Source organism: Parasteatoda tepidariorum, chromosome 9, assembly GCF_043381705.1.
Source record: "Parasteatoda tepidariorum isolate YZ-2023 chromosome 9, CAS_Ptep_4.0, whole genome shotgun sequence".
NCBI lineage: Eukaryota > Metazoa > Arthropoda > Arachnida > Araneae > Theridiidae > Parasteatoda > Parasteatoda tepidariorum.
In genome coordinates, this window is record NC_092212.1 from 54821714 (window position 1) to 54848705 (window position 26992).

The following is a 26992-nucleotide window of genomic DNA, read 5'->3' on the forward strand; positions in this document are numbered from 1 at the left end:
GTTTAACAAATTATGATTTTTGAATGAATAATCACATTTTAATTTTTATTATTCCCTTTTACTTCTTGTACATTTTTCCTCACACCTTCGTATCTTCAAGTTTCTACGTTTCATAATTTTTTGGAGAGCAAAACAAAATATAACATAAAGCAAAAAAAGAGAGAAAAACTTGCAAAAAAAGCACTTAAAATAGCAATGACTCTTTGACTTCTTTTGGATCCCCCGAAATTTTGCACCGCTGCGTAATGAACTTGCATAAGGATCATGGATGTCTCCCATGACGGCTGACAAAGATCCATAAGAAGAGTTTTTACTATTGGATTTCAAGTGGTACTTGGAACATTTTGGCTCCTCTGTCTTTTTAGGTGCTCTAGTTCTGTCACAAATCTGGAAAGAACAACATTTTCTTTTGTGGAAACATTTTATGTCAGTCAAAATTCACCTTCTTTCCTAAATGAAATGAAATAAAAATAATAAACTTACAGGAAGTCTTGCTGTCCTCCTCTGTCATAGTGATGTAACCAAAAAAAAGGAAATTAATACTAGCGAATCTTTTACCTGAAGTTGAAAAACCCTGCCATTTAGAACGCGAACCACGTTCGAGGTTCTAGAATAAAGTCAGTCGATAACCGCACGAGCATTCAAGGGTCACTTTAACTAAAAGTGGCCCTTAAAGCGAAAGATTCGCGTATGCGAATTTGGAAATACGAAAGAAAACCTGTTTGTTGTCGCAGTTCATTTACGTCGCACTAGAGCTTCACAATGGGCTATTGGCGACGGTCTGGGAAACATCCCTGAGGATGATCCGAAGACATGCCATGACAATTTTGATCCTCTGCTGAGGGGATTAAAATTGTGCACCCCCGCTTTGGTAGCCCAATGATCTGCACGCGAAGTCAAGCAGTTTACTGTAAAACAGCTTAACAAGGGCCAATACCGCACACCCTCGGTCCCTACGCTGACTGATCCGAGTGGTCACCCACCCACACACTGACCGTAGCCAGTGATGCTTGACTTCGGTGATCTGCTGGTCGGTGATCAGTCCACTGCGGGACGAACCTGTTTGGTAAAATGCATCTATCGAAGAAAAACTCGCCATCAAGTTCTTGGTCGCATCTCTGAATTTGCAGGAACGATTTTCCTTTTTCACATTCGGTTTTTTTCGAGCGATTTTTTTCACATACGTGAAGCATGCAGAGAGAATTTTACCTATACTTTTATTGAAAATATTAGGTTTAACAGAAATAGGCACTTGAATACGTTTCAAAATACAATTTTTAAGCAAATATAAACCTCCCTAAGCGTTTTGTATAATATTATGTCAACAATAATATCGGTATTTAACAAATCAATTGGAATTGCTAACTTTTTTTATAAATAAAAAAAAGTCCTGAAGTTGAGAGTAAATTCATACAGTAGAATGACTTGAAATAAATTCTATGTTCTTAATAATTTTAGTCACTTGATTTTTTTCTTACAGATATTGTGTAAATATTTTGGCGTAGCTATGGATTTATTTGAAGATTTACCAGAACCTGGTAAGTTACAAAGTAATTCTTAAATTATTTTATCATAACTGAATGTTTTTTTATAAATGTTATTGCTTACATTTTTTTAAATATAGGCTCTCAAAAAGCTTCTATCTTAAGTCCCGAAACTCATTCTTGGGGTAATGCTAGCATTGATATATTTTCCGATTTACCTGATCCTTCTACACAAACTCGTGGTGTCAAAAGAAAAATTGAAGATGAAAATGGAAAAAACATTTGTGAAATATTGAATGGTAAGTCCAAGTATTTATCNGTCTTTTTAGGTGCTCTAGTTCTGTCACAAATCTGGAAAGAACAACATTTTCTTTTGTGGAAACATTTTATGTCAGTCAAAATTCACCTTCTTTCCTAAATGAAATGAAATAAAAATAATAAACTTACAGGAAGTCTTGCTGTCCTCCTCTGTCATAGTGATGTAACCAAAAAAAAGGAAATTAATACTAGCGAATCTTTTACCTGAAGTTGAAAAACCCTGCCATTTAGAACGCGAACCACGTTCGAGGTTCTAGAATAAAGTCAGTCGATAACCGCACGAGCATTCAAGGGTCACTTTAACTAAAAGTGGCCCTTAAAGCGAAAGATTCGCGTATGCGAATTTGGAAATACGAAAGAAAACCTGTTTGTTGTCGCAGTTCATTTACGTCGCACTAGAGCTTCACAATGGGCTATTGGCGACGGTCTGGGAAACATCCCTGAGGATGATCCGAAGACATGCCATGACAATTTTGATCCTCTGCTGAGGGGATTAAAATTGTGCACCCCCGCTTTGGTAGCCCAATGATCTGCACGCGAAGTCAAGCAGTTTACTGTAAAACAGCTTAACAAGGGCCAATACCGCACACCCTCGGTCCCTACGCTGACTGATCCGAGTGGTCACCCACCCACACACTGACCGTAGCCAGTGATGCTTGACTTCGGTGATCTGCTGGTCGGTGATCAGTCCACTGCGGGACGAACCTGTTTGGTAAAATGCATCTATCGAAGAAAAACTCGCCATCAAGTTCTTGGTCGCATCTCTGAATTTGCAGGAACGATTTTCCTTTTTCACATTCGGTTTTTTTCGAGCGATTTTTTTCACATACGTGAAGCATGCAGAGAGAATTTTACCTATACTTTTATTGAAAATATTAGGTTTAACAGAAATAGGCACTTGAATACGTTTCAAAATACAATTTTTAAGCAAATATAAACCTCCCTAAGCGTTTTGTATAATATTATGTCAACAATAATATCGGTATTTAACAAATCAATTGGAATTGCTAACTTTTTTTATAAATAAAAAAAAGTCCTGAAGTTGAGAGTAAATTCATACAGTAGAATGACTTGAAATAAATTCTATGTTCTTAATAATTTTAGTCACTTGATTTTTTTCTTACAGATATTGTGTAAATATTTTGGCGTAGCTATGGATTTATTTGAAGATTTACCAGAACCTGGTAAGTTACAAAGTAATTCTTAAATTATTTTATCATAACTGAATGTTTTTTTATAAATGTTATTGCTTACATTTTTTTAAATATAGGCTCTCAAAAAGCTTCTATCTTAAGTCCCGAAACTCATTCTTGGGGTAATGCTAGCATTGATATATTTTCCGATTTACCTGATCCCTCTACACAAACTCGTGGTGTCAAAAGAAAAATTGAAGATGAAAATGGAAAAAACATTTGTGAAATATTGAATGGTAAGTCCAAGTATTTATCTTTCAATAATTTTATGGTGAGTTTAGAAAAACTATGCTCATAAATGTTAAATTGTCAGTTGCACATTTGCCCATACTTTATAAATTTTTTATGGGTACTTTTAGCAAAAAAATGGTCTTTATCTCGAAGCAGACTTAAGTAAAATAAAAATTTGCTTGCGAACACAAAATCTCAATTGAAAAACTTTCTTCACTCATTGATTGAATAAACTCTCGTAACTAGTTTCAACCCTTTCGTCACCACCTCATTTTGACACAATTCGTTTGAAAATCACAAATTTTTTTAAAAATGTTTAATTTTTATAGGACTTTATGTTGATTCATACCACAGGAATGAGTTAGGTAAAAAAACTGAAAATAGATATCAAAAAAATGTTTACGTGCTAAAAGCAGTTTTTAAATAATTGAAAAAAATACCTTGAATTTGAACAAAAAAAATTTTATGTAGGAAGCATTTATCCACAAAATGTTATGAACGTTTTAATAAACGTATCTAAGTAGGATTTAACTTATTTGTTTCAATTGTGCGAGTATGAATCTCAAAGGGGGATTTTTAAATCACGCAAATGCAAATCTCGACATTTAATTGAAACTCGAAACAATCGCGTGAATATGAATTCGAAATTTAATTTAAAAAATCTTATGAATACAAATTTGAATGTTTGATTTTAAAATCGTAAATATGAATCTCGATGTTTAATTTTGAGAACATATTAATAAAAATCTCGGTATTTCATTTTCAAAATCACATGAATAGGAATTCCGGTGTATAATTTTTAGGTTGCGATGCGAATTATAACAGTGGCTTTTAAACTGTGTGAATATGGAGCGCAATATTTGAAATAAAATTGGGAAAGTACAAAACATGATGCGCAATCTTAAATCACATAAATAGGAATCCCAATGTGTGATTTTATATTATTCAAATGTAATTTTATATTGCCTTTGCATTGGTTGGAAAAGGAGTAAAAAGGAATTTCCTTTTCTGCAGAATTCAAAAATGACTAATTTTCTTTTATAGTAATAGTAAAAAATTTGGAAAAAAAAATTTTGCAAGATTTTTAACTAGTCAAACAAAGCTGAGATAGTTTTCAATTTTACTTGTCATAACAGTGTAAGAATATTAAAATGTAAACAAGCCTGCATTTTTATTTCAGTGTTAATTTATTTTTGATGAAAAGCAGTTATTTAATTTAATTTTAAACTTCAGTTGAGTTTCTCAGAGGCCACAGCCTAATTGTTGCATAAGATACCTTTTCTTCAAACTGTGTAAACTAAATCTTCAAACTTTGTACATGAGCTCTAATAAAAAATTAGTTGTTTTGAAATAAGCTTGTTGGGGAAAGACATGTATGTTTTGTATTTCTAAATATTTCTGATGATAATAATAATGCTTCTTTGTTAATAGTAATTAACTTTACAGATTCATTGTTCCTTTTTTTATTTATGGTAAAATACAAATTCATCACCCTTCAAATGTTGGCGTGAATCACTAAAATGCTGAATGGGCAGTATAAATAGTTTCAAGGATGTAGAGAGAAAAAGAAAGCCAATTACAGTTGAAAATACTAAGATGTTATTGAATTGTTTTATGATTAAGAATTTATGAAACAAAGTTAGCTTATCATTATTTTTTATCCTCCGTGATAATCATGTTTACTTTCATTAAAAATTAATTTATAACAGTCACTGTGCAATAGGAAACAAAACACAAAAACAGCCTTGTTTTATAATTCTTACTTGAAATCAGCTTAAACTCTACTGGCATTAAAAATCTCAGCCTGGTAATTTTTTTATTTGTAAGAATTTTATTTAAAATCTGTTCGCACTTAATATTCATATCTGCTTTGACTCTTCTGTTTTGTCTTTCTGGGAAAGTGAAGAAGATTATCCTGTATCTATAAATATCAAAATGTTCTAAAAAAGTACAGCTAGTTTATTTTTTATTATTATCTTCTGTATTTCTTTCACTCTATGAATTCTGTTTATTGAGATTTGTTTTTTATTAAGATTTTCTTCGTAGACTACGCACAAAGCATATAAAAAATTTTTTTTTATTCTTTTTATTTTTATAGTACATTTATTTACAGATATTAATTCCTGGTGTATGCAATAATATTCATTCAATACTCATTATTCAATAATCATTTAGGAAGAAAATATGCCTGACCTTGTAAAAGTTTCCTTTGCGCATGTATTTTTTAGACTAGCATACTGAGCTAGGCATGTGAAAATTGCATTGTTTTATAATTCTTACATATTTGAGATTTTTCAAAAAAAAGTTGAAATTACTTAAGTTGGATTGGAATTTTCATGAACCTTACATTATATCTCAATTAATTGTAACAATTAGTTTTTATTTATTGTTTCAAATTTTTGTGTGTTTAATCATTTGATCAATTCTCTTTTATTTATATTAAGCTTTAATGTTATTTATTATTGATTTCTTAATTTCAATGTCTATTATAGTTACATATTTTCAAATAATAGTCGGCTAGATTTTAAAGCATGAATTTCTTTTCTATTTCAGAAGAAAAATTGTATGATATCCAAGGTTTTTCTGCAGAAAAGAAAGGTGAAAGAGAAGAAATGCAAGACTTCCACATATTAATTGATGATTATCATAAATTTATTTCAGATCTTCATCCATCTATGTAAGAGGAATTCTCTGATTTAAGTATCTTCCTTTTTTTTCTATTATACTGCCATTTATTATGTAACAGCTGTGTTTTATCTATATTTAAAACAATGATCTTTATATTAACTCATCATTCATTTTTTATTTAAAATAGTTTTCTTTTGCGTTTATGATATTTTTTATATTTTATTAAAATTGAATTCACCCTGTCTTTTTTTATTATTATTTGTTTTTCAAATTTTTTAAATAATCACTATGCAACTAATGATGTTATTGAACAATTGTTTTTTTTTATGTATCTATGAGTTATACACATTACCAATCATGCATTTAACACAATGATGCAACATTAATTTTTCAACAAAGTATCCAATGTAAAACTATAATACTTGCATTATATGTCACATTTCCAAAAATTCTTTGAGTGCAAATATTCTTTTGAAATTTTCCATGTTATTTTTTATTTATTTTATTATTTTTTGCACCCCAATTTTTTATGTTGCATTACACAGCATGATACTTATCAACTTTACTCTCAAGTCACACATGTCAGCTTTTGGCAGGATTCCACCTAGTTTTGTTCATCTTTTTTTTAACCGTGCGCTGTGATGATTTTCCATTTGGTTTTCAAAACTCTGATTTTTTAAAAAATTTTAACAAACAAAGCTTTATTGGGAACAAAAACAAACACATAAATACAAAGAATATATATTTGAAAATCCTGTCCAGGCGACAAAGAAAGTTAATGCAATAAATTTAAAATAGAAGTAAAAAAATAAAAATTACATGAAACTATATAAAAAAATAACAAAGGTAACATAAGAAATTCATTTGGATTGGCCCAAGACTGGTATAAAAAATCAGATGCTTCCTTTAAAGAGAAAAATAGAGATCTAAATCGTCAATGTTCATCACAAATTGAAATAAAGCACACTTAAAAGAAGAATATATTTGGATATTTTGCAACTGAAATGGTAATTTATTATATAATTTAGGTGCTAAGTAAAAAAACTGTTTTCGGGAAATTTCTTTTGCAAAGTGGGGAATCTCATATATTTCAGTCGGTCTCCTTTAAGACACATTAGTTTTTAATTTGCATATTAATTTATTGTTGTGTAAATAAAGTAAAATATGCAAAAATACATTATGGCAAAATGGTAGTAGATTAATTCTTGTATTGGTAGTAGTTATACCTGAATTATTTATATTTAGAGAATTAATAAACTTGAAGCATTTATTCTGAACTGAGATTAAAGGAAGTAAATTAGTTTTATATTCACCGCCATATATTATTGCACCATAATTAATTAAAGAATAAAACCAGGAGTAATAGAGTGCTTTCAGAAAATTAAAATGAATTTTATTCTTAAAGAGATAAAATTTAACTAGAACAAAACGCAATTTTTTAACTAAATTGTTAATATGTTTTTACTAAGCATTTACAATGTTAAATTACTCATACACTCTCAATTTACAATAAATTTACATCATTTCATGGATCGCTTTTTTAGCACCTAAAGCTATGTTTTTCCCCATGATTTTCAAGTACCTAATTTTCAATATAATTATATTCTAACCCATGAATTTAAAGCCACATATTACAGTGATCACTTTTTGCCATGATAGTTTCATGCACACTTGCAATGTTTTTTCAAAATTATTCTATCATAATTTATATTTTTATCAGTCTCTTGATTTTACAAGATTGAATAATCAGTTTTTAGTGAACAATTTATTCAATCTTTATTGTCAATTTATGATAAAAGTAGAGCACATTTACAGATCTTGAGTGCGTTTTCTCGAAGTTTTTTCCGTGTAGTATATGATATGCTATATATCACATGCTAAACACTATAATCAGAAACCTTGACTCTTATGAAAAAGTTTCTTTACTGTTTTTATTTATTTGCATTTCAAATGATTTTAATTTTTATGAATAAATATTTACTAATTGTATTTCACTAGATTAATTTATTTCGTATTACTTTCATAAAAAATTTTTATGATTTCTATGATAATCCATAAAAACTTTTATTAAATGCGTGCACATAAATCTTATTGAAAACAATATTAAAAGATTAATTATCAGAGTACATATTTACTCCACTCTAAAAATAGTTTTTCTCAATTGTAAATATCAAATTGAAATTAATTAGTATTGAGATAAAATTTTATTTTTTAAAAACATATTACATTTTCATGGTACATTTATCTTATATAAATAGAATTTTTGAATTAATTTTTACATCCTATTTAAAACTTAAAATATTATAAGAAAATTAGAATGTGATAAGTTATAAAAATATTTTTTCAAATGTATTAAAATAATACAATACATTGCACATACTGACATTGTATTTTTAAATTTACTTTTATATATTAAAAATTTAAATTATTTTTTTGTTTCTTAACATATTAAGCAAACTTAGTGCAACTATTTGCATTGTATCTGTGCGTTTAAATTTTGATTTGTAGCAAAATTTATCTAAATAGCATAGTGTTACATGTATTTGTTTACTTGTTTCCAGATCCAGGCTTTCATATTATGCAGTATTTGATGGACATGGAGGAGCTAGAGCATCCAAGTTTGCTGCCAATCAACTTCATACGCATCTGGCACAAAAATTTCCCAAGGGTATCCACAGTGTTCCAGTCTGAATTTATTTAACCATTTTGCTTCATTAGATTTAAGGTCAGTCATTTTAGACCGTTGCACCGAATTCTTTGTTAGAGGGGGGATCTCTTTAAATTGGAAGTATTCTACGCCCAAGTTTCGAACAATCCTGTCAATAGGTATGCTGCCGTACAATGAAGTTGCATAAATGTATTTTACTTTCATAAAATATTAACTTTTCTGAAATTTTTCAGTTCACGCTTTCAATGAAAAACTAACAACCTTTCTATAAGTTCCTGTTGTATGTGAAAGAATATTTTTAAATTTATCATATTTTGCCTCGGTGATAAGATTTTTTTCCCCCTTAAATTTGGGACTCATATGTTAAATGAGAATATGATTTGGGACCAAGTATTGTATGGTTAAAATATTTTCTTATTAAGAAAGTTGAAATTAAATAAAAGTAAAGCTTTTTTTGTATCATATTTTATTTTTAAAATTAGTGTTTATAGCCTACTGAAGAACTGGTGTATATATTCATTATTTGTTTTAGTAATATGAAAAGCAAAGACTAAAATTTTATTTTGAAAATTATAAGTCTTTCTTTTCTTTATTTTAAAAACAGTATTCAATACATTTTTATTCTAGTACTACCTTTTGCTAGGTTCCAATTGTAAAATAAAACTTGTTTAAAATTCGTTTTTCTTTCTGAAATTCATTTGATATTAATAATTTGTTGTAGCTGTTCAAAAAGTTATCTGTTTATATTGTCAAATTACATTTATACATCTTTGAAGATATCAAAAGCTTCTTTTTATTTCATTTTTAAACTATGTTCTAATTGCATTAATAGAATTTTAAGTGCACTTTTTCTCTGTATCTTAAAATAACCATTTGTAATAAATAATGTACCAATTTAGGGATAATTATTTCTTTTATTAAAATCTATGTAAACTCAATATTATGGGTAGTACCCCATTTATGAAGTTAATTTGTCTACTTGTGCAAATATTAATAATTATTATTTGGAAAATAGCATTTGGGGGTCTTTATTTTGTAACAAAGTAATGCTGAATATTTTTTTTATTTATTCTCTATAATAGCCTTTCATATGAACATTTTTTACGTAAAACTGTTTTATGAAATTTTTCCATTTTTCTTAAGTCCTGTGCATAGTATTATTAACACAAGGAAAATCAACCGTTGTAAAAATCTTTCTGAGAGTCATATCAGTATTAAAATTAAGATTTCTATTAATATTGCTTTAATAAAATAAATTTCTAAGAAACTTTTACCTGCGAGAATAATCTTTCACTATATGTACAAGAATAATTACAGATACATGATGATAATGATATATGAGAATAATAATTACTGAAGAATACTGATATAAGAATAATTATGAGGCAGCTGTTTTTGTGAGGCCATTTATTAAGTTGTTTTCCCCAGTTTCGAAATGTTATTGAAATTCCTTACAAAAATGTGTGATTCTCTCAGCATCCTGAGTGGGAAAAAATTCTTAATGTAGTAGTGAATATTTTTGAAGCTATTTAATCTTTTCTTTCTTAATCTGCATGAATAACTTGAACATTAAATCTTTATGAATTAGATTACATTACTAGAAATTTAATTAGAAAAAAATATTTTTTTATTCGGTATTAAATTATTATTTTGTGAACTTAAAAGACAGTTGTTAATTAATGCATCTATTTAATATATGTGGTAATAACTAAGAATATTGATATCTTAAAAAAGGTGTACTTGTTAAGTTTGATTTCTAAGTTTTTTAAGTACTACATTATTTTGTTTGCTTCCTTAATCCTTTTATTCATAATTCCTTCCTCATTTTGCAGGCCCTTCTGTAAACATTGAAAAAGATATTAAAAGAACTTTGACAGATGTTTTCAAAAAAACTGATGAGGAATTCTTGAAACAAGCTTCAAAATCTAAACCATCTTGGAAAGATGGAACTACTGCCATTGTAGTGCTTGTCATCCAAAACATTTTATACATTACCAATCTTGGGGACAGTAAGGTAATTTATATCTAAAGTATTTATTATTTTCTTTAAATGAACTTAAATAAATCTTTCTCAGGCAAATATAACTTGTATGTAAAATACATATATGATGGGAAAAAAAAACACTATTTGAATTCATATTCTTTTGATTAACTTTTATTTTAGGCTATACTTTGCCGTTATAACAACAAAGCTGGTAAACATGTTTGTGTTCCTTTAAGCACTGATCATTCTCCAACTGATTACAAAGAAAGGATGCGTATTCAAAAGGCTGGTGGATCAGTACGGTAATATTCAATTATTAATGATATTAAGCGTCTTATGTATCTTATTGATCAAAGTTGTTACAAATAAAACAAAAACTGATTGCAATGTTATAAATTAAATATGCTCTTTATTAAGATAATGGATGATAGATTTAATGATGGTTTTGGAATTATATTGGATGTCACTTCACAATAATAATGTATATTGAAATAGAACAAAATTGTATTTGGATATTTTGTCGGTCATTGAATGAAAGACAAACATTATTGATTTCAAAGTAAATAACAAACAAATTAAGGCCGGAAATAGAATCTAGAATAATTAAAGTAAGAGTAATATGATCATTTGCTAAAAGGGTAGTACAAACCCGACGTGAAGTAGCAATAATCCAATAAATTCAATAATTACACTATGTGAGGTTAATATTAACTAGATTGGTATCATCAAATTTGGAATAAAGTGGGCACTAAAAGTTATCAAAATTATAGATTTAAGATATAAGACAATAACTTTCCATATCCAAATAGAAGCATAGCATTTAAGATCGTGATGGAATGTTTCCAATCAAAAATGAATCTGTGCTCACAAAACAAAATCTGTTCTCACCGCGTACCGGAGAGATATTGAAGAAAAGGAATAGATCAAAATAAAGACACTTTCAATTCAGCACAATTTCCTTTAATTTTTTTATGTATATATTCCTTTATTTCTCACATTTTTGGGAACAAAACATTTTTTTAGGACCTAAACACACACAAGACAGGTATTAAAACATAAAGTCAGGAAGCATTTTAACAGATGCCTATAATATTTCAAGAAATGGGTGGCAGAAGAGTAGTTTTGAAATTTTATAAAGGTTTTTCATTCAAACGTATACATTATAAAAAATACAAAAGGGTAAATTTAAAAGGTGATAAGCAGATAAATACGAAAGGAACACTTAATTGGAAAGAATTTTAAATATTAAAGAAACATTCAAGGGTATTAAGAGGTAGATATAAAGGACATTGAAATTGATGAAAAAGTAAAGGTTTTGAGAATTTGTATTAATGTTAAAGCCAAAAGATAAGGTTGTAAAAATAATTTTAAGGAAAATAATAAATAAAGAATTCCATCAATATGGACCAGAGTCTGCATCTCGGAAAGAAAGGGTAGGAAGTAGTACACTCCTTGGTGCATGGAAAGCTAGAGAGTGTGTCATAATATTCAGAAAAATTTGACAGAAATCCAGACAAGCAATAACTAATTAAAGTTCAAGAAGCAGATGATTAAGATTTTTTAAGTAATTCCCCCCCCCCTAAAAAAATTTAAATAGAGGAGTAATTGTAACATTAGACTAAGTGCAACCGTGACAAAAGTCTCCTTCAAAATATAAATTAAAAATACTTTTGTCTATATTATTATTTTTAATTATACCGTTTTACAAGGTAAAAGTTCAGCTTTTTCTAATTTCATAACATTTAGAACTTTATTTTTTTAAATATCTGGAATGCTGATCTCACATAGATTTTCTTTTGGTAAGGAAACAATTTTTTAAAGTTAAAATTAGATCTATTTAGTGAAGTTATTTTAACAGGAAACAAATCACTATTTGAAATGTTTCTAATTGTGCTGAAATTCAACAAATATTTTAATTTGCTATTTTATTTGTAAAATGTATTAATATCCTATACAGTCGTCTGGTGCCAGAATTCGCAGAACTTATCCTCCAAACTTTTGGAAAAATGTATTGCTGATACAGACAAGACAACAATATTGATAAATAATTTTACTCTATAGTAATTTTTAGGCTAATCATTTTTTTTAAACGCTTGTGTTAGGTTAATATACATAAATGTATTCTCTAATGTGTATGTACACTATTCTCAATAAATTCAGGAGTACAAATTCAACAAAAATTAGAATTTTCATTAGTAATGTTAAATCTGTCTACTATATGCATCTGAGACATGGTACTGCAATAAAAATAACATGGAAAAGCTGTTAGCATTATTAACAACTGTTTAAGAAGAATCTTACATATCAGGTGGTTTAATAAAACTTGTAATGCAGAAATCTGTAAATAAATAAAACAGAAATGAATTAATCTGGAAATTAAAAACATAAATGGAATGGTCATGTTGTACATAAACTTAAAAATAATCCTACATAAACCTTTAAAAGCATTTTAATGTAAAATTTTAAACTTCAGCTCAAGTGAAATAGAGCACATATCATTAAAATGCATTTTGAAAAACAATGAATGCTAGTGCACTGACTCAAAACTCATGTTTAAATTACTATATGCTTTTTTTATTCAATTATGATTTTTACAAGTATATTAATTAGGCTGATCTTTCTTAGAAAAAAACAGTGCTATTACATTTATTTGTTTACTTAAGAAGATTAGAAGTTACAGTCGGACCTCTATTTAACGAAGTCGCTAAATCCCGAAAAAAAGTTCGTTATATGGAAAATTCGTTAAATAGAAAATNTAATTAGCAAAGTCTTTTATAAAATCTTTTTTTATTATTTAAGAGATGGCAGAGTAATGGGAGTTATAGAAGTGTCAAGATCTATTGGAGATGGTCAGTATAAAGCTCTTGGATTGTGCTCTGTACCTGATGTTAAACGCTGTCAGCTTACTGATGATGACTTGTTTATTCTTCTTGCATGTGATGGATTGTGGAAGGTTTTCTCATCTGAAGAAGTTATCAACATAGTCTTAAGTTGTAAAAAAGTAATATGCTCTCATTATTATAAATATTTCAAATCTATTATATTTATGGCATAATATACCAGTTGTATTTGGAAAAAGAAATAATCAAATTACCTTTTCTTATATATATATAATACTTTTTTATATTAACACAAATTTTATTGCAAATTATATAAAATTTTGTTGCAAATTTTTTATTTGCAAAAATTAGTTGTTTATTACATTATACAATGATTGGTTATTTAAAAGATATATGATTCTTACTATCAAAATTGGAAATCTTATACAACAAGCAGTTTTGTGACTATAAGTGGTCAAACACACAGAGCAAAAACTACTGTAGGGAGCAAAATTTTTTAATGACATCAATTAATAATTTGTACATTTAGTCATCTTTCATGAAGAGCAATTAATAATGGACTGGAAAGTTTTTCATTTAACAAACACCAGACAAGAATTTGAAAACTGTCTAACTAGACTAGAATTGTCTAACATAAATTTTTTAAATTAAGGCAAGTATTAAATAATGAATATACTATCTCTTAATGAATATATAACCTCTAATGAGTTTAGAGTATATTTCTTATGAATGAATATATAGTTTCTTATTCCATCAAGGGGCTAGGAAGTTTCCCTTTTCCTGGAAATGCTTTATACCTAGAATTGATTTAGATTGTTCAAATTTTTAAACATTCCATATGTTTTAACAACTTTTTTATTAAAATATTAATTAAAATTTCATTAATGAGATTAATTTAAATGATATTTTCAACAGCAAAGAATATACTCAGATTTAATAGTATAATAATATTAGTTGTAATATAGGATATTGAAAAGAATCCTATTAACATCATTAGTTGAAACTTTCAATTTCATTCTTATCACTAAATAAGCTTATTATCATTGAGTGACTCATGGCGGTAAAATTGTTTTTAATGAAATCATTGTTCTTAGTTGGCATTAAATTAAAAAAATCACTTTGGTTCTAAGTTTATTTTTTTTTTTCAATTTTACATATTAGTTGAAAGAATTATTTTTACTTAAGGCTGAAGTTGACAATTATCTTAAAATTTAATGATATACAAATTAATTAACTACATCCCATCTAAAATAAGCTAATTAAGTATTAGCTTACGGCTAACCATATCATTAAATTCAAAACATAATATCATTAAATTCATGTTTTCCTCCCATTTTAACACATCTCCTTTAAACTTGATGTCAAAATCTTTAAAAATATGAAATATATCATAATCATTGAAATTATGATGATGTAATAAAAATTGTGATTTAGTTATTATAGTTTTAAAATTTAATTTTATGGAAATACCTTTGCACATTTTAGAAATAATACTGAAACTATTCTAAATGACATGCTTTATTAATTAGATTATTGTCTTATTTTACTCACTTACTAATGTTACACACCAAATAACCGAACTTAGTTTCACTTTATGAAAGTTAAATTATATGCTATTTTATAATAATTAATGCTTGACATTAAACTAAGGAATCAATTGATTTTTTATGTGTTTCAGTTATCTAGCAAACTCATTGCAACTTACATTTTGTCTTTTGCAGGAACGTTCAGAAAATAAAAACGAAATATGTTATGAGAGTGCTTGCAATAAATTGGTCAATGAAGCTATCCGTAAATATAGTGGAGATAATGTTACAGTTGTCATTTTATCTGTCAAAAAGAACTGAAATTACTAAACGAAGTATTTAAGCAATCACTAATAAACATTTCAGTTTCATCCAAGTTACAGAAGCAAAATATTTCTGGTTCAAATTCTTCATAATGTAGTAAATATCAAGTAGTTTTTGTAAATTTTTATAGTTTATGAGAAAAATATATATTCATTCACAGATTTTTCCTGTCATGGTAAAATTTTGATTTTGACTGAATGTTTTGTCCTGTTTTTAGATTATAAGATGATAATAAATCGTTAAACTATTTATTATTTATTTATCCAATAAATAGTTCTACTATTACAAGTGTGGAAAAGGAATATTGAAAATTAACTGCAGTTTTTGTTTTTAGATAATTTCTTTTCTCTTTCTTTTCACAATTTTTGTGTAAAATGTAAACCTTATCAACTGCATTTTTGATTAAATAATGAAGATGTGATAGCGACGCTTGTTAACTAGGCTTTTTTTTAAAAAAATTTAAAATATTAAATTTATAAAAATTAAATTTAAAACTTAGAAAATATTAATAAATAGATAATTGATGATTTTTGTCCACAAAAAGGGCAGTTAGCTATTTTAACTAGTTCTGCCATGCAATAATGTGCATTGATAATAGCAATAATGTTTTAAATTCGAGATAGATTTTTATACGTTTGATATTTTTGTATGATAAACTGCACACACTACAATTTTTTCAAAAATCAATTTTTTTTATCAGTTATCAGAAATTCTATTTTTATTGATTGCATGAGCGAGGGAAAGAGAATAGTTGTCAAGCTGCTTTCTACAAAATGTATTGTGCAGCAAGCACAATATATTGTGCAAAAAACATAATGCACAGCAATGTAGGTAACTCATTTTAGATGCCAGTTTTTATTTTTACAATTGACTCTTTGAAAAGAAAATATCTAAATAAATAAAAAGAAGTTAATGAATGCTTAATAATGGACATAGTTTAACAAAAGTAAGATTTAAAGCAATACATAGTTTAGCCAAAAATAAAATAATAATATAATATAAATAAAATGATTAATAAAATAAATATAAATCACATAAATAAAAATATTTAATTAATAATTTTAATGAAAAGAAAGTTTTTGAAGAAAAAGTAAACTTTTCTTCAAAGTTTCTAATTTTTATTGTTTTTCCTTTGTTTTTAGCTTAAAAACATATTCTACATTACTTAGTGTATGGTATGTTAGGTGTATTACTTAGGTTTTCTTTTACTGCAGTCCATTATTTTGAGAATAACTCATTTGCATAGATTATTGTTATGTAGTACATGCTCAACATTTTATTTACATGAATGATGAACACTGAACTGATAATTCAGAGTTCTGATACAGAGCTACTTGCACATAAAGATGTGCAATATAAACCCATATGTTAAATATAAGAACCAATTCATTGGAATTTTCCTCCATGTAAGATGACATGGGGAAACTAATGAGTAATATTGTTTTGTGTTATTTTTCTATTTAATATGTTTGCCTAATTTTGTAAGATAGTTTACAACTTTGTAATTGAACATTATCCTAAAAATTTTGATGACTACTCTTCAAAATATGTAGCTCATATAATATTTAAGATTTCTAAGTATATGCTATATATAGACAATCCATATTTTGTAAATTTAATTTAAATTTATTATATAGCATCCCTAATAATAGAAAATAGTGCTTAGTAATGTGTAATTGCATGTAAAAATACATTGTTCAGAAATTAATGACATATTTGAATAAATTCATGGCATAAATTTGCTGATTATCATTTAAAATTTTTGATAACATAAAATTTTTGCTTACCAACTAAATTTAAAATGTAAATTACCTTTTTTTAAATTAATTTTTCTTAATCTCTATTATAACAACAGAATCCTTAACAATTTCATTATAAGAATAAATGTATAATTAAAAAATATTATTTTCTAAGCATATATATTATTCATCTTATGTATATAAATCTAATAGCAATCCATTGTAAGCCATTACTTAAAAAAAATTGGAGTTTCTCAATCATGCCCTAATTTTTCAATTAAATAACGTAATGCCAGTTGCATTTTTAGAAAAATCAACAAGACTGCTTTAATGTGTCAGAATTGTTGCCAGTTATTACAAACAGTGAAAATAGTTAAAAAAATTATTGAAAAGTCCCATTCCTCATTCCTTATTTTTTTTATTTTTTATTTGCAAACTTTTACCCTTACTTTCCGTAACTTATTCAATTTGTGGACAAACTCCTATTTTTTATGTAATGATAAACTTTACTTTGTTATAGAATTAAAAGTAATATTTCCTATACTTTTATAAATTCTATTACTCTTTGTGCTAATAAGTTATATTGGAACTTAGTTTTAAAAAAATGTATTTTAATTATAGTAAATTAAATAATACAATTTGCATTTTAATATTGCCTCAGAAAGTAGAAGCTTATCATCAGTAGTATAGAAATCTATGAAATATTAGCTTTGTTTCTATGGAAAAACTTAGCTTCATTTTGAAAACTTTTATACATAAATGTTATATTATCAAAAAACAGAAAAATAATGTCTAAGTCTAAAACAATAATCATTTTATTGGTTACAGTAATTTAAAACGTAATGAGAAAAAAAAATTATGCTGACTAATGATAATTTTTTTTTCTTGCGCTTATTTGATATATTGTTTGAGGACATTGAAACTATGAGTCATTATAAAGCTTTTAAATGTCATTTATGTTTTCCTTCTTTTTCTTTTAATTTCATTCACTGTAATTAATTCATTTAATTTCTTTGGCATTATTCATTGTGTTTCCTTTGTGTAGCTTAGCTATGCTAAATCTTGAGTTATAAAATCAGTTTTACTTTATTTTATGCAAGCATATGCGTAATATTTTACTTAGTTTCAGCATTCAATAGAAAAAAATTGAATTGAAATCTTATATTCGTGGAAAATATTACATGCGTATTTGTAGGTTATTGATTGTTTTGTAGTCAGAGTTGTATGAAATGTAATAAAAAGTATTAGTTTTATATATTTATGTTTTAAATATTTTTTTAGGTGTAGAATAGATGGTAAATCAATGAATACCATTGTAAACACTGAAAATTATTCCAATTTTTATTCTGATAATATTTGGAGTTTTTTTTTCAATTAAATGCTTCTTTAAATTTAAAATGTTCAATCACCGAGAAATAGATTTCTCGGTGATTTGAACATATGGATCATTGTGTTTTACTACATTTTTCACTTTGTAGAATATTTTATCTGCTACAATTTTTTTTTTATATATACTATAAGATGTTTTTTTTTCTTATGTCTAGCCATATAAAATCACCTTTTGAACTAAACATACCATAATAGATAAATTTTGTTATATCCTACTTGTTTCACATATTGCAAATACATGTACATTGTATCATTACATACATATACATTGGATTAGCAGAACTGCTTACCAGTAGGCAATTGAAATATTACATATATCTAAACTTTCTGTGAGGAAATTCATATTTTATTTATAGCTATGTTAGGCTTTAGATAGATTGTAAATTTAGCAAAATAATATAATACTTTTTTTTTACATGACATTATACAATCATGGCGCACACAAACAATACTTTCATGGTACCTCATTTCCCATTGTCTTGTTTTGTTTTTTTTAATTTATTCTTTATAAATTCTGAGTTCATAATGAATAATAAACACAGAATTTGCTTCAGGTTAAACAAAAAATAACTATATTTTACTAGTTAATATTTTAAATGAGGAAATAAATACTAAATGCCTCGTCAGATAATTTTAAAAACAAATATACACAATTTCAAATCAAGTTAATTGTGTTAAATATTTTGTGCTTCAAATAAATTTAAAAAGAATAGGAGCAAGATTTAGTAAAAGAAATTGCAACTGCCTTCTTTTGAGTGCATTATAAAATATAACAAAGTATGTCAAAGAAAGAGAACTATAATGATGGTGACAGAACATGAATTTAGCTTACTGAAGTAAAATATGCTGTTTAAAATTTATTTAAAGGCGTATTTAGTTTTTTTAATGCATATTTCACTTAATTTTATAAGAGAAAAATATGTAAGAAAAATAGGTAAAAAAAATTTAAATATAAAAAATACAATAGTGTCAGGTGTAAATTTCAGGTATTATTCATTTATGAAAGAATTATTTTATATTTACAAAATTTAAATAAATTATACCAGGGAACCTTAGGATCTTGCTTTAAGCAGAAAAACTCATTTTTCTAGCTCTAATTTTAGTTACTCAGAACAAATAATTATGCATTTTAGTATCGGACATAAAATATTTGTCCAACACCAAAATTAGAATTCTTGTAGAAATTAAAATGCGCAATGTAGAAATTAAAATGCTATGTACTTATGCAACAGGACCAGTTTTTATATAATGCACATTACTGATTATTTACTTCACTTCTCAATATTTATATGAATTTATAAAAAAAATCAGGATTTTTTTAATAGTCACTTAATGCGACTAAAAATTTCAGATATTGGTATTCAGATACTAATTAGAAAATAAATTTATCAAGTTAAAAGTTAATATTTCAAAATCTTCAACTTTTTACCTTTAAAAAATAACACCTTGTTTGCTAAAAAAAATATTTACTTTAAATTTTTCATCATTTGGTTGACCGTACCATGGAACTGCTCATTCATTGTTTTAAAGAGACTTGACAAAAAAAAATTTTAAGTTAAAATGTTTTTTTTTTTTTTTTTTTAACTTCTATGCGATATTTGATTAATAATTGTGAATATTTATAGCATGCAAGTATATATGTATATGCATAATTTTGTTTTTTTATGGAGTATAATTGAATGGGGTTTGATACATTAAAAAAAAATTTTTTTTACCGATTTCACTCTTCATGCTCCAATGTTTCTTTTCTTCAATATTTCTTGATTAACTATGCAAGCTACTTGGGGGAAGAACACTTTGTCAAAGCAAAATGTTTGTGTTCCAAAATAAAATTATACATAGTTATTGTCTGTAAATAACGCTTTCAAATCAATTAAGTGATGTCACTTTTGTACCCATGGTGTCATGTAACTATTGTCTTAGTTATTGAATAAAATACTTTTATTCTAATGATTATATATTAATTTTCTTTTATTCTAATGATTGTATAAAAAATTTCAATAGCCTAACCAAACTAGTTAGATGGAACATTGTTAAACTTATATTCCCATACATGCTGCATTATTTTTGCCATGTCACCATTCAATATTTTCACCATCTGACTCCAAAAATATAGAAACATTATCCTTAAATTTATACTCTTGAAAAAACGTTAAAAACTAGATACTAATGTTTGATTTTTAAAACCCTAAAACAAGGATGCCTCTCTTTTAAAAAAAATTTCCTTCTTATCAGCGAAGAAGAAAAAATTCATTTTCTTTCAACAAAATTTTATTTCAACACAATCTTTGATTTTATCTAAATAATTGTTTACAGCAGAAATGGTCAATATTTTTTTTCCTCTACCATTTTCTTTTATATTTATCTTTGTTAGTAGTAAAATTTAGTTTTTCTCTCCAGTTCTTGACTCTTAGATAGCTTGACAACAAAATACTCTTAAACTTAGCAAGGAATAGTAAAATTATATAACTAGTTGAAGATCTTTATAATGCAAACCTTAAAACATGAAGCTTAGCATTACATTTGCTGTTATATAGATCATTTCACATTTCATTAAGCTTCCTATCAAACGTTGTAATATAGTTCTGGAACAGATTAATGTGTAAATGCTTTAAAATAATTTTCAGGTGCAAATTAGTTTAAAATACAAAAACATTCACTCTAAGAATTTCTTGATTATGGGGAAAAGATCAATTTATCTAGAGCATTAGAATTAACAACAAAAAAATATAACAATTTTGGTTTGCTTCAGAGATTGTAACCTTTTTGCAAATAATTTTTCATGAAAACAATTAATGGTTCTAGGTCAATTTTAGAAATCTCTTGTTTATTATTTTCATTGTATAAACCCTAAAAGTTACTGTAATTTATAAACTCATTACATAGATCTATTTTGTTACATTTGTCTTTTTTATTCATTTTTTTTTACCTTTTTATTTTATTTTGCTTTTTTTGTACTAGTTTGCTTAAAGTATTATATGTAGTCTTCCTTTTTCATCTGTACAATTGCTTTTGATGAAAACTTTTATATCTACATTAAAGCTTTTATCATCCTTCAATGAATAACGAGGACTTAACTTACTACTGTTATGTTAGAACATTTAATTATGAAAATTCTATTCTCACTTTATGTATGAAAATTCTATTCTCACATGTGTCTTTTATGTTGCATATTGAATTATAAAAAATATAATTAGTTTCCTGCCAGAATAATTTTCCCCTTGCTATTCCGGTTTTCGTACTTAAACAATAAAAGTTGTAAAAAAGATTTCAAAAACCTAAATAAATGTCTTGTAAATAAATTGCACCTTGTGCCTAGATATGTAATAAAATACTTTGGCAAGCTACGTAGTTCTTATATGGTGAACTATTTGGACGCCAGATAAAAAGAAAAATGCATATTCTGTAAAATTCTTTTTATTTTCAATCTAAATACATCTAACGCAATGCATGAAGCAAATTTTCAGTTATTATTTTTCCTAATCATATTTATTCCCCTGCTACTTTTTTGTAGTCTTTTATTATTACTTCTGATTGTTTTTCCATCCAAATAAATTTTCCTCCCAGTAAATGTTCAAGCTTCTTTTGTAGAATTTCAGATTGTTTACAACATGCTTTTTCAAGTGTATCTGCTATAGTATTTGCACAATACATGCTGTGAAGTTGGATCACTATATATAAAGCTTGATTGGCTTTATCAACTTTGCTGGATGTTGTTTCGACAATAACTAATGAATTCATCTTACACTTGAAACATTTCAGATCTTTATAATAAGCACTAAATATAACGACGCCTTTGGACTCTTTCCCAATGTTTTGAAGAATAGCGATATGATTATTTGTTAGACATAAATAATGGTTATTAACATAATGATAAGTAACGTGGTTATGATAGATTTTATACACAAGTTTTTTGCAAGGTATACTATTTTTAAGTGATATCATTTCGCTTACTTTTACCTTTTCTTGCAGAAGTGGTAAAATTGATTCTTTTTTAAGACTAACAGAATTATATAGACACCTAAAACGAACTAATTGCTTTACATTGTAAAGTTTTATTTGTTCTTTTGTTTCTATTTTTATACTTATACTATCGGTTAAATTTAGAATATCAATTGAGATGCGTTCTAACTGATGTAGACTATGCATAAAATTTTTATACTCAGAATCAATTAATGTAAGTAAATTTGTATAATTTTCAATAATAATTTGTTGGCATTTTGTTAAATAAGTTTGAATAAGTAATTCTGTGTAATGATTTCTGAAAGTTTCCCACAGAATTCTTTCAGTGAAGTTTTTTTCTTTAAAGATCGTTTTATAGAATAAAACTATCATATCTAATTCAATATAGGTTGACGTATACGTATCTGATTGTAAAATATTGAAAAGAACTGAACCGTACGTATCTAATAAATTAATAACTTCATGCTCATTCCTACTTTCAGCATAAAATCTCGCTATGGAATTTAATAGCCACAATAAATACCTCCTTAATTCGTTTTCGTTGGAAAGAAAGCTAGTTACCATAGCCATTATTGTACAATTGAGCTTTATGTATTTATTTGCTTTGCTATTTATATATTTGTCTTTTGATAAGAAAAAACTGCAAATGAATTTTTTAAATTTGCAATCATTTACGGCGTTTAATGTTATTCCTAACAAAATAAAAACAATTTTGCTGTTAGTAAATTCTTTATCGTTTGGTATTAATCGCAGAAGAGGAATCATAATATCAATCATAAGACATGTTCGAACTCTGTCACTAATATTTTTCTCCATGTTTAAAATATCATCTATAAATTCCATCTCTTCTTCATAACGATTATATGCGGCTTTCAAATTATGATTTCTACCACTGATAGTGAGTTTTCGAATACTCGTTATCGTTTGGCTAAAAAATAAAATGATATTTTTAATAAAAATTGGAACCAAAAATCTAGATATTTTCTGAGCGATTGATCTGTGGCAATTCTTGATCAGATTGAGCAAGCTCAGTTTTGCAACACTTCGTATCATATTATCTTGATGGTAAATATAGTGAATTAAAGGCTCTAAAATCGTATAGATTTGTTGTTTAGTAAAGCATGTTTCATTTAAAGTATTTGGTGATAGTTCTCGTATTAAAATATTTATGGAAGATATATAAGATCCGATTGCATCTTCGTTGTCAAGATCATATTTTCTCAAAAGTAAATCCTTAAAGTATTTGCATGACAGCGTCATATTTGTTTCTCTTGAATATGCAGTGTGAATGTTTAATCGCGATTTGACTTATTCCTTTCCCGAAATTAAAATTTTGTTGATCATTTGTGTAACTCTATTTGAAATATGATTCCTCATTTCAATGTGTAACTACTTTTTTTTAAATTATCTTTTCAGAGTTAGATGTTACAGCAAGAATCATAATTGTTCTTTAATTTAGTATCAGATATTTCCTAATATTTTTCTGAACTATTTACATTAAATTTTTAAAACTGAAAGGGTAAAAATTTGATTTTTTTTTTATGATTCATGCTTTAGGAAACCACTAATTGAGTACTTGCAACTCAAGAAGAAGTGGAGTACTAATTATGACTTGCCATGAGATCTAAATCAGATTTACCTGTAAGCGACATCACGTGTATGTGTCGAACCTGATTGACTTCTGAATCGACAAATGCTACAATTTAAGGATGAAATGACGTCACTTGCAAGTCAAACTATGGTCACATGGGTCATCCAATCAGATTCGACTCACGCGCATGACGTCGTTTGCAGTTTTCCAATTAAATATGATCCGGAAATTGATTCAGCGTGACAATAAACCTAAACCTTATTCGCGATCCCAAACGCTCGAATATGCCATCTGGAGAGAAGACTGGTTCATGTCTTGACCGTCCCCCCTCATTTGTATGGGAATGTGCTACGGTATTTTCCCCTTAAATAGCATTTTTCATAGTTAATTGTCAAAAATATTTTCTAAAATTTCCACGACGCTTTCTTTTAGAACTATTTTTAACGCAGTTTTTGTTTCTATATAGTTTCCTAACCTAAAAGCTTTTAATTTATTTGAAAATCAAGACAGCAAAAACTAACATACTTCATTCTCCTATGATCGTCCACACGCTGATGGGGAAAACATACACATACTATTAAATTTTTAACCAAAGTAAATGAAAATTTATAAAGTTTTAAAAATCGCCATTTAAAGTTTGCAAAGTCTTAATCTATACATATTTTGCCAAGAGCAGTAAATTTCATATTTTACACAATTTAGGACTAAAAATGGTCCAGAAAAGTAATAAACCTTATAATCCGTTTTGAAAGAAAGTGCAAAAACTAAATTTGTTTCCAGGCGATGTGCTGCCGTCACACAGTTTAACGGATTACCGTTAAAGCGGCAAAAAATAAAGGTATCAGAGTGGATTTAAATGTTCAATTCTTGCATACGAGGTTGACTTTTAAGTTAAAAAATTCTGAAAATATTCTCTTACATGGCATATCTAAATCCAGGGTGCGTAGCAAAATCTCTCGACAAAGAATAAGCACCTTTTAAGCACTCAAAAATATTTTTAAGCACTATATGCATAAACAAAATAATTTACACAGACTTTATGCGATCATGATAAAATAACTAGTTTATGACAAAGAACTCTTTTCTTGATTATATTAGCCATTATAAAATAATCCAGAGATTTTTCGGTTCGATTTTAGAGGGTGAAAAATGAAGCATGAAATAGAGAATATCTTGCAAAATACATCAGAGTTGCACATAAGAGTGCAATAATCTCACCAAACCCAGCTCATAATACGTGACGAAAATCGACCTGGTAAAGAAAAAAATCTTATTTTCGAAAAAGCAAAATTAAGCACATTTTAAAAATACCCCATGAAAAAAGACCCTTTAAGGGCTTTTAAAAAACGAAGATCGAAAATAAGCACTTTTTAAAAACGCTACGCACCATATAAATCTATTACCAGTTTTTATAATATATTTTAAAAATATCTAAGAATTTAGGTAGCGATTTGAAGATAAGACTATATTTCGTAGCTAATTTCAATTAGCTCTTTAAATATCAAAGCAACTTGCATATGAGTGGCTTGCATATCTATTACCCTACAAGGCTTTTTATATGCTAAATGCTATATTTTTTATTACTTTCATTTAAACCAATTTATAAAAAGATATTAAAGTTGTAAATGTAATGGGAATTAATTCTCAATTTTCATATATTTCATTATTATAAACTAAAAAAATGCATCCCAAATCTTAAATTCTTTTAGAAATTAAATTTTATTGTTATTATTATGCAATGAATCACAAAGTTTAGCCTCTCAGTCTAACGTAACAATATCATTAAAAGAAAAAAATAAACTTCTCTTTTTCTTTCCACGAAAAATGATTTCCGTTAAACTGAATGGTAATAGCAGCAGGATCCATCAACATGGTTGTCTCGACGTCATTTTTTATTAAATCTATAATCTCGTACTATTTTTAATCCAGGGTTTGAGATTCACAACTGGCATGTAGAAAGATTTAAGTCAAATAAACCACTATTTTGAGGAAATGTTACCGAATATCTCTTTGTTGCTAGTCATTTGAGAAAAGCTTAGTTTCCTCCTAAAGCGTTTTTTTTTTTTCTGTCAGAGCAATTTTGCCAAAGGTAAAAGACTGAATGCAGAGCTTAGAGGGTAGAACAACTGGCACATAAAAGTGGCTAATAATTTACAATTATGAAAAAAAATTAGTTCTTGCTGGGTAAATAGATATATGTATTTAAATAATCAAATAAAATGTTTACAAAATTTTTTATTAAAAACAAAAATGTATCACCAATTACATACTTGCGTTATATGATAATTGAGCAAAAGAAAATTTCTTTGAAACGAAAGTAAACATAATAAAAATATTCATGCATATACATTATTTTAATAATTCATATTATGGTAATTTTATGAGTTGAATTCATGTGAGAGATTAGCAAAAGATTTAAGGATACATAAATTTTAATATGCCCTGTATAACTGATTTTATAAATCTTTGAAAATTATAAATAATATTAAGCTTTACTTTTTATTGGAATTACATGAAAAAATGATCCATTTTGTTTAAAATTAAACATAATCCTTTAGGGAATTAATGTTTTGTTTCTGATGTATTTTTTATTTATTTAATATAAATAATATATTTTCAGAAAATTCAAATTTTGTCCGATTCTTATTAATATTGTTGGAACTTCAATATTTTCAAATACCAAATTGCAATGTATATTATGTATCATGCTAAGAACTGCACAAATGAACAATTTTGTAATAATTGCTCACTAACTAAATATTCAACAAAATTTAAATATTTAGCAATTTATTAATACAATTCATACAAAATATTTTAAAATCTGGGACTGATCCTTTAACTGTTAAAATGCATCCATAAATAAGGAATAGGATTTACTGAACATTCATTCATAAATTGACAACTTAATAAAATATATACAACATGTTTTTCAATTTTTTTAATAACAATAATGTAATAATAGTGTAACAACAAATAATTAACAAAAATTTGAAAAGAGCACAGAAAGTTTATTATACACCAAGTGTTCTTAAGTTTTACTCATGCAAAATAATAATAATAATTTCAATATGTAAGTATTTTTTGTCTGCGATGTTTTCTTCCTATAATATATCC

The 26992-nt window shown here is 26.8% G+C and overlaps 1 protein-coding gene across 2 annotated transcripts; it reads left to right on the top strand.

Annotated features, from left to right (window-relative positions):
- The first annotated feature begins 1321 nt into the window (after positions 1-1321).
- LOC107455559 (integrin-linked kinase-associated serine/threonine phosphatase 2C) lies at positions 1322-20274 on the top strand. Of its 2 annotated transcripts, XM_016073174.2 has the most exons (9): positions 1322-1336; positions 1481-1538; positions 1625-1783; positions 5780-5903; positions 8416-8522; positions 10355-10536; positions 10687-10808; positions 13306-13507; positions 15068-20274. In XM_016073174.2, exons 2-9 carry the CDS (start codon positions 1508-1510, stop codon positions 15191-15193), a joined length of 1053 nt encoding a protein of 350 aa, XP_015928660.2. In that variant the 5' UTR covers positions 1322-1336; positions 1481-1507; the 3' UTR covers positions 15194-20274. The 2 variants fall into 2 exon arrangements, with proteins under 2 accessions (XP_015928660.2, XP_071042047.1); XM_071185946.1 differs by lacking the exons at positions 1322-1336; positions 1481-1538; positions 1625-1783 and adding exons at positions 2795-2986; positions 3073-3231.
- Positions 20275-26992: the final 6718 nt, after the last annotated feature.

What these genes read in the sequence shown, in the direction of transcription:
- LOC107455559 (XM_016073174.2), top strand. Translation starts at nt 1,508, where the DNA reads ATGGATTTATTTGAAGATTTACCAGAACCTG. An exon ending in AAGGCTGGTGGATCAGTACG is followed by an intron (nt 10,809 to 13,305) that starts GTAATATTCAAT and finishes TTATTATTTAAG; the next exon opens with AGATGGCAGAGTAATGGGAG. An exon ending in TAGTCTTAAGTTGTAAAAAA is followed by an intron (nt 13,508 to 15,067) that starts GTAATATGCTCT and finishes TGTCTTTTGCAG; the next exon opens with GAACGTTCAGAAAATAAAAA.